The 9,877-nt window shown below is 29.0% G+C and overlaps 1 protein-coding gene across 1 annotated transcript; it reads left to right on the plus strand.

Annotated features, from left to right (window-relative positions):
* Window positions 1-354: 354 nt before the first annotated feature.
* On the plus strand, window positions 355-8,399 carry LOC111632294 (nuclear speckle splicing regulatory protein 1-like). Its single transcript, XM_023376689.1, has 5 exons — window positions 355-724; window positions 798-976; window positions 4,651-4,852; window positions 7,677-7,743; window positions 8,215-8,399. Exons 1-4 carry the CDS (start codon window positions 553-555, stop codon window positions 7,700-7,702), a joined length of 579 nt encoding a protein of 192 aa, XP_023232457.1. The 5' UTR covers window positions 355-552; the 3' UTR covers window positions 7,703-7,743; window positions 8,215-8,399.
* Window positions 8,400-9,877: the final 1,478 nt, after the last annotated feature.

Consider the following 9,877-nt stretch of genomic DNA (forward strand, 5'->3'; position numbering starts at 1 on the left):
TTTAAGAAACTATTGTTGTTATAAAATCATAAAATAGATAAAATAGATTTCATTTACAAAGTAGAAAAACTCATTTTAACTTCAACTTTACACGTAAAAATTACGAAGATTTGCTCAATATTCCGGATTTTTCTTATTTATAATCAATTTTTATTTTTATTTAATTAAGTAAGTATCGTAATTAATAAAATATTAGCGTGTAATTAAAGCTACGACCCTCTGATCGGTAACGTTTCTACCATAAGGACATAGTAAGATGTTTCGTTTTCGACTACGAGTGACGTCAAATAAGCAACCAATGAGAAGCGTTTCTTCTCTATGAGGCAACCTGATAAATCTAAGACCTTGGTCGGATCGTTGATTTACAGTATGGATGGTTCCATAAAACAAGTTTAACCACGTCATTAAGCAGGAAAAAATATAGAAAATTAAAAAAAAGCACGGGAAAAAATAGCAAATTTACGTTTTAAAAATGTTTTAGTTTTAAAAAAAAATTCAATATAGGCACGTTTTAGTTATTGTCCACGGTAACCATCTTGTTTGCGCACGCACATGTGCAAACAAGATGGCGACCGGAAGCGCCGCCATTTTGGCACCGTAGGTAAATTTAACCGACTTGCTTTAATTTTTTACGCTAGGGCCACTGAGAAATTTTGTTACATGGTGGGACTCGCGTCCTATCTGGACCTAACCTGCTTTGTACCGTCATGCTCTAAGTGCACAGGTAAGATTTCCTCCTGTACACAAGTGCCATACGCAGATATCTGTTAGCTAATTCAATTTATCGTATTTTTCAGGCGTGACGAAGAAAGAGCCGGCACCAGCGGATAGGTTCGGATCCGTCTACCTCAGTGAAAAACTACAACCAAAAAAAAAAAAGAAAAATGCGCAGGCGGACTGGCGGGTCATGTTCACCGGTACCCTCTCTTGTACCCACAACACACTTTTTGAAAGAGCTCAGCTCTCAGCTCAACAGGTATGATATCGTGGCAGTATGCCATACTTAGTATATATTACATTTTTCATATTTCTTCTCTTTCTTTGTTCCTTTGTCTTTTGCCATTCTGGAATGTTCCTATTTAACCCTACCCTTGGGAGTTGATGATTCACATCTAAGATAATAGAAAGTAATAGCCCTAAGGGGTTAATATTTTTACATATATTATGTAATATTGTTTAATAACTTGCACATTATATTATTATTGTAATTATAGTAACCAATTCATCTGCTAGCTTACTACTAAGGCAACTGCTTTTGATCTAACATATTTTTAAGAAATCTTTGGGGTGAGTTAAAAAGACTTTCTATTTATTCTTGATTTTAATTTTTTTTCCTTCATTAAAACATTGTTTTGAAGTTAGTTTACTTATGAAATAATTATTTGATTTCAGAGTTATTTAGATAGAATCAGACTTTATAAGTCGATGATATATAAAAATTTCTGAGTCCAGAAGTAATAATCATCTTTTTAGATAACAGTTTAGAAGAATGGTACCTTTTTCTCTATTTGGTTCTTACCAGTTTATTTTTCAATCACGAATCAGAGAACCCACAGCTATAAATTTTTGTCTAAAGACCTTCAACTTTCCTTTTATAATATAAATGCATAACTAAATGCAGGGAAAAAAATGAAAATAAAAAGTTGACTGAGTCTTTTGTCTTGAAGTTCTCATATATAGAATATGTACAGAAATTTCTGTGGCAACTAGCATTTTACCAAATTTATAATTACCATGTAATTAGATTATTTACATAGTAAATGAAATAAGTTTAAAAAATATATTAAAAACTTTTTAAAAATTTATTACAGTTCTGTTATGTTGCATTTTAATTCTTAGCTAAATATATTTGAGAAACTTTGTTAAAGATATTTAACAAAGTTTCTCAAATAAGAACTGGAATTATATCAAAAGTGCAGATTACATTTGTCAACAGTGATTTTATTAAATAACAATTATGAGTGTTTCCTGATAATTCAGTTGTGCTGATTACAAATCTCAATTTTTCTACTTTACTTATTTGTAACAGATTAAACCCTTTATCTGTAATTATGCAATAAACCACTTTGATTAATCAGAATCGTTATTTAAATAACATGGAAACACTTCAAAAACGTATGTAATATGTTGGTTATAAAACTTCATAATGACTTTTACTTTTGAATTCTTTTATCTATATATCCAGTCTGTCAACTAATGCCAGTACTATATAGTCCAGAGGTCCCTGTTTCTGTTGCACTGAAAACATAAGATGCTTTATTAGCATCTTATTCCTTTAGATAAAGTATGCTAGTAACTAGTGAAGAAAAACACCTAATTTCTCTGTGTTAATTGACCCTGTTCTAATTAACCAGTCAGAATTAAATGATCTTGTATATGATCCTGACTTATACAAAAATACAGGCTAAATTATTGGGTTCCAGATTGAAAGGATGGAATTTTTGTTAAAAAGCCAATATATCATCTTTCTCACAAAAAAAAACAAATTAAATATATCACCTCTGACACTCTAAAAGCTAAAAAAATTAAATTATATAATATTAAGAAAGACTAATAGTAATATCTCTAGTATGAAAATTTAATATTCGACAAATTTCACGTCATCAGTAATATGATCATAAATCAACGTAGTCAGCTTTCACATGTCACAGGATTGTTCCATATAATGCGTTATAATTCGCGAAGATATATTAGTATACAAATATAATATACATGAAAATGTAGAAAACAAAATTCTCTATTTAAATAGCATATAGCCGTACAAAAAATATGAAGTTTAAATGATTTTACTGCGATTTGATCGAACATGATTTTACAAGTCATTAATGTAAACAACAAAAACGAATTTTTTTCGAAAAAAGTAAAAACTACAAGCGGATAAAAAATATACCAAACAAAACTACTAATCCTTGCATATTAACAATATTTTTATTTATATTTCTATCATAAAAATTTGATTTTATACAAATTTTTAAAATTATATAAGTATATTGACCCAAATGACCTTCAACCTGCTATGAGTTCTACTCTCAAGTTGTATAGCAACTACCTGGCCGCTACTTGAAAACTTAAGGGTTAAGCAAAGATACAAAAATGTTTTTTTTTTTCTTTTTTATGAAAGGTAACATGTATTTGAAACTTCCTAGCCAATTCCCTAATATACTGCTATGATGCTGACACTGTCATGAAGACATTTTAGTATTCAGTAAAATTTGAGAATGGTGACTTCTTGTAGATTCTTCTAAGAAAAGTATGAAGGCATCTCTGCTGCATAATGGAAACATGTATCCATCAGTTCTATTGCTCAGCACATCACAGAATCATATGAAAGCATGAAGCTTTTGTCTTGAGTAGCATGCAATGTTATCTCCACAGATGGCATATTTGTAGTGATTTAAAAGTGTTAGCTCTATTTTTGGGACTACAGCTAGGCTTCTCAAAGTTCTTCTGCTTTTTTGTGTCTGTGGATCAGCAGAGATTGTAAACTGCAATTCATCAAACAACAATGACTAAAGAAAGATTGGCTAACTGTTAGAGAGAAGAACTTAGTAAACAAGCCACAGTCTCGTGGAGAAAAATCTATTTTACACCTCTCTACTCATAAAACTTGGTTTGATGAAACTGTTTGTGAAAGCCATAGAGTATTGGGCAAAGGTACTTGAAGAATAAGTTCCCTACACTTAGTGATGCTAAGAACAGATAGGGCATATTTGTTGGTCTGCAAATACAGGAGCTAACGAAAGATTCTGAATTCAAAAAAGTTTGAATGAATCAGAGGCAGCTGTGTGGGCAGTTTCCTTAAGAAATTATGAAGAATTTTCTTGGTAACCATAGGGCAGATAACTATAAAGTGCTTGTTAGGGAACTCTTGTGGAACTACAGACAACTAGGTTGTTGCATATCTCTCAAAATTCATTTCTTGGACTCTCATCTGGATTTCTTTCACAGGAACTTAGGTTTTTGTAAGTGATGAACACAGTGAAAGATTCCATCAGGAATTAGCTATCTGCTGTTCAGCTGACTAAGCTGTTATCAACGTAGATGGAGTCTAAGACTACTAGATGACTACTAGATGACTACTGCTGGACCCTACAGACAGATGTTCTTGCAGTTAAATGCAGCAGGCAATCTACAAGGCATACATTTTAGTTGAATATACAATCATTACAACTAGTCATGTTTTCATTAAAAATGATTTTTTTTCTGGCAGAAAGAAACGATTATTACTTAAAAACTGAGCCCAATAAATAGAAATATAAAGTAGATTTGAAATCAGCAGAAAAGTTTTTATAAGAATTATTTTACGATTTCTTTTAATAGACATTGATTTTCATTTTGTTCCTCAGTATAATTAAGGAATATAGAAAATTCCAACAACTAAATAAGTTCTTTCATTTGTATATGTTTTGTATTGCTTATTTTGTTATAAATTAAATGAAATAATCGTTGTTATTTTTTATTTAAAATAAAAATTTTTCATAGTAATATAGTAAATATGTTTTTAAAACTTTTCATTTTCAAATTTTATTTTTCTATATTTATAATAAATTATAGAAAAATAAAGTTTGAACAATATTTAAATCATTATAATAAAATAAATTATTAATTGAATTGGAGGTATTTCTTATAATGTGTTTTATATTTTAATAGCCTAAATATATAGGATCATTAATGAAAGCTGCTGAATTAAGGAAAAAAGAATATGAAAGAAGAATAGAGAGACAAATTCAGAAAGAAAGAGAAAAAGAAGGCAATGAATTTGGAGATAAGGAGGCTTTTGTTACGTCTTCATATAAGAAAAAATTGTTAGAAAAGCAAGAAGAACGAGAACGTAGACAAAAAGAATTAGAAGGTATAGTATTTATTCTAAAACCATTTAAAATTCATTTTATTTATATTTATTCATCTTGAACAAACTTTGAAATGTTATCTTATATGTAATTATTTTAAGAAAATGAAGGTCACTTCTGTTGATGTTAAGAAAATAAATATGAATATATCAAATGAAAATATATGAATGTTTTTTATAATTAAACTATTTATCATCCTAATGTAATAAAATAATATAATAAAAAATTGTTTCATATGAATAAAAAGTTATAATTTTTATTGACACTAAATAGTTTAAGAAGCACTATTGAATTATTTTATTATATATATTATTATATAGATAGAAGTAAGTTTTATTTTCTTAGAAGCACACTGGATATTATGATTTCTATGTTAATTATGATTTTTCTATGTATATAATAAAAATATCTCTGAAGCCATCTGCAAATATACAGTATTTAGCAGTTGAAACTCACAGGCCTTGGAGTCACTTACTTTTCTTACCTTTCAGCTCATATTCTCACTTTTTTGGTTATTTCCACGTTCTTAATTAAGATGCGAGACCAATCAAAAATAATTTTAAAGCCAAACGATCTGTTGCACAAATTTATAAATGCTATAATTGAAAATTTTAAAAAATAAATATGGAATATACAATAGAACCATCAAAATTTATAAAATTACAAAAATTCTCTAAAAAGCAAAATAAAGTTACTACTGTATAAAAACTTTCCTTTCATAATTAAAGAAATTTTTTCATTACACATTATGCAGTGAATTCGAAATTTCACACCTTTATGTGAATTGAGGCAATACCGTCAATTCATATAAAGGTGTGAAATTTTGAATTCACAGAAACTTGTAAATGAGGGACAGTACTTAAAACTAATAAATAAACAATATTTAATATGAAAAGGAAACAAATGACGATATGTTTATCTGTTTTGCATTTTTAGACCTTGACAAATTTATTGTTTCACCTTCAGTGGTAGTTTCAAGGATAATGGTAGAAATAAACTAATGTATTTTGTTGCAAATAGAAATTTAATGGCATTTGGCAATTGAAAATTTATTGGCGCGAGTGCTTTTAAAATTTGGAGGGCCAAAAAAGCGCAATATATCCGAATCTGCAATATAACTAGTGGCTACTGTATTATAGTATATACAGAAATTTTAAAAATGTATTAAACCCAAACAGGAAAAAAAAACAACTTTTACTGCTATTTTGCTGAGTTTTCCTTTCATGTTTTTACTTTGTTTTGTTACTATTGCACTCACTTTTTCTATTTTTCTGTATTTTTTGTAATTTTTAATGCATTAAATACAATACAAGAACAATAACAAAAGCATCACAATATGATGATAAAATCTGTTTCTTATGAAAAGATCCTTTTTTTCATCATTTTCCTTAACATTAAAAAGTTTAAGAAGCATCAATGTTTACTTGTGATAATATTTGAACTTAGGTTATAATCAATCTTATTCCTTATTTCAATTTTATTTCTTACCAATCTGAAAACTCTGGGCAAAGTATCATGCAGTACTGCTGTGAAAACACATGTTCTGGATCTCAACACTCTGATTGTATGTGCATGTTAGTGCATGTTACAGATACATCGTCTATTTGTTGATTCACAGAAATTGAGATAGATAGAAAACTGTGACACGTGACTTGCCAAATTTACACATGCACAGATTATGTGAAATATGACTCTCACTGTTTAAAGACAAGTTTGTTAGTAAATGCATGCACCTATTCTATGAAATATAGCTGCAAAAGTGTAAAAGTTTGAAGATGTGTAAAAGTTGTGCAAAAGTGTAAAAGATTTTTAGAATTCCTTCTGTCACAAACTTGAATAGTAATAAAACATGTTTAAGTGCCTTCCATAAACTGTGCTTTTCTTCCTCTTGGAGGCATTGTGCCACAGAAAATTGGTTGCTGAGTCTGCTCTCCACAACTGTGTGGAAAATACTGCATAAATTATTGCATTTTGTTTAATCTTCACAAAAGATGAGTTACGCTCACTTCTTATGTACTTTTCTTGTGATGAAGCCCAAGTGACATTTGGTCTGACATTCTTTGTCGAATGGAACTGGATAATGACGATTGTGAAAGACTTACGGGGAAGTAATTTTCACTTAAATTAAATAGTGAATACCCATTTCTGCATTTGCTAAAGAATTTTTTTTTGCAAACTGTTAAAGTTTATTTATTGTATTACTTCCTGGAGATATTGAGAGGTGCTGAATAGTTTTGTTTTTCTGCATTTGCAGTAGCAATGGCATACTCATTTGATCATTTTTATAGAAGATAGAACACTCCCTCACATTGCTATCCTTAGTAAGAACAGTATATAGAGTATTTCTGTTGGTTATTTGGATATAATTTGTTTTGTACGTTGCATGGAATAGCAATATCTCTGGTGTTAATAACTCTGTGTATCATTTTGGCTGTTTGCTACTTCAGAAAGTACTACACATAATAAGGAATAGCATCATGGTAAAAATGTGGGTTTGTTAAAAAAATTGGATATAATTTGCTATGTATGCTAGTTCTTCATTTTTTGAACTGCTTCAGTCTACATAATTACTAAAATTTATATTCTTGTCAATAACAGGATTAAAAATTGTTTGATATGATTACTTTAAGGATATATTAGTTTTAAATGTTTAAATTATTTATTTAATTAAATGGTTAGATCATGATCTGTTTTCTTATGATTATTTTAAACAGGTATTACGTAACATATAATGAGTTTTTGTTGTCCATATTTCAATTTTTGCAATAAAATGTTACACACAATTAAGTCTGTTTTTTACATTTTTATATGTATACATTTTTATAGATGTACACAGAAGAGAATTAAATTAAAGAAATTATTAAATAATAAATACTGTGAATAGAATACCAAGGTAACCTTTTTATTAACATTGTTTATATCAGTTTTAATACTTTAGTAGTAAACTTGAGATGAACTGGCAATAATTTTCACATATTGTTTTATACTTTTATCTTATATTTCAGAGAGATGGATAATAAACAGAAAGGCATCTTTCTAATAAAATGCCTAATGAGCTTCATTGTAAGCCTCATTCTGTCCATTTTATATTGTCATAGAATTTTAAACTAGATTAAGTATTTATTTATTCAATTGTAGAGTTGAATGAATCTCTTATTACTCTACTTTAAATTATGTTTACTATAAATAAAGATAGATACTATGTATTCAAATGATAATCACTAAATCAGAAATTTCAGTAAATAAAATTATTTTGGATGTTGAGAGATTAATTTACACAAAAGTGACTCTGATTATAAATTTGTTTATTTTATTATTTTAAAGATATTCAAATAGATTACATAAAATTTATATTATATTTCAGAGAGGATGGATGTAGCAAGATTTAAGTGGATATTACAGACACTTTTTAAATCAAACTACCGGAGAAGAACAAAATTCATCGATTCGAAAAAGAAAATTTAGAAGAAATACAGAGTCATTAATTCTAACGATTGTTTATCAGCTAGATACTTGACTGTCCACTGCTATCTGTGAAGCATAAGCGCAGAAAAAAATTATTTGTATTAAATCTTATTGCTTATTCTGAAACCGTGTCGTCTTTTGTTTGTTTTTTCTGTCACAACTAGGTGCATAGTGAGACACTGGGCATTTTTGACAACGATCTTTATTCGGAAATATATTCTGGGCCGAGAAGCGTTTCGGGCATACATCCGTCTTCTGCCAGCTACATAATAAAGCAATAACATGAATTTTTCAAATTACAAAATGTTTTATATTTTGATAGGTTACAACATACCATTTCTTTTTGAGATATCCTGTAAGGCAGTGTTATCTAGTATACATCTTATTTAAAATTACTTTTATTTATGGTTAAAAATTTTTACAGTTAAAATTTTCCGGCTTTTCACTGAACTAAACTTAGCTCACTCTTGTGATATTAGTGTTTACAAGGATGTTATTAATCTATTTGGCATGATAAAAGAAAACTTTTTTAAAACATTTATACAATAAAATAATCTCTCTATTACTATTGGGTTGTTCGGAAAGTAAGTTCGTTTTTTTTACCTCTCTAGACGGATTAGTCGTATTTTCCCAACCATTTTCATTTTAAACCGTATTATCATATATTTTGACAGCTAACATTTTAAGGCTTATTTGTAAAAATTTTGTTTGATTTCGTGCAATTGTTTATTTTTTGTCCCATCAAATATGGAAGATCGAAAGCAGCATTTTCGGCATATTTTGCTCTTTTATTACCGAAAAGATAAGAATGCTGTTCAAGCGAGAAAAAAAATTGTATGACGTGTATGGTGAAGATGTATTGACAGAACAACAGTACCGAAACTGGTTTACAAAATTTCGTTCTGGCAATTTCAACATTGAAGATTCACCATGTTCTGGATGGCTAGTTGAAGCCAATGAAAACAAAATAAAGGTACCGATAGAAGCAAACTGCCGAATAACACGCGAAATCATCAAGACATTAAATTTGTCAAATTGAACTGTTTATGATTACTTGAAACAAATTGGTTTCGTTTCAAAGCTCGATATATGGGTTCCATGTGTTCTTAGAGAGATATGCTCTCTTTGGTGGGATTTTAAGGACATTTTTTCGGAGCTTTTACCAGACAATTTAACAATTGATTCGAAAGCGTACTGCCATCGAGTAAACAAATTGAGTAATATCAAACAGAAAAGGCGGCCAGAATTGATCAACAAAACAGGTATAGTGTTTTACCACGATAATGTCAAATTTCACACAAGTTTGGTAACTCGTCAGAAACTGTTATAATTTAGATGAGACGTCCTATCACACCATATTCGCCAGATCGAGCACTCTCAGATTATTACTTGTTCTGGTCTATACAATTTTTTTTAATTGTAAGACATTTACTTGAAATGACAATGTCAATAAATCACTTGAATCAGTTTTTTGAACAACCCATTATTATTATTTTTTAAACCAATTTTTTGTGAATCTTTATACTTAATGTTTATTATTTTTTTTACTTTTATAATTTCAA

This window comes from Centruroides sculpturatus, unplaced genomic scaffold, assembly GCF_000671375.1.
Source record: "Centruroides sculpturatus isolate CEXI.00-Female unplaced genomic scaffold, Cexi_2.0 scaffold543, whole genome shotgun sequence".
In the NCBI taxonomy this organism is placed as follows: domain Eukaryota; kingdom Metazoa; phylum Arthropoda; class Arachnida; order Scorpiones; family Buthidae; genus Centruroides; species Centruroides sculpturatus.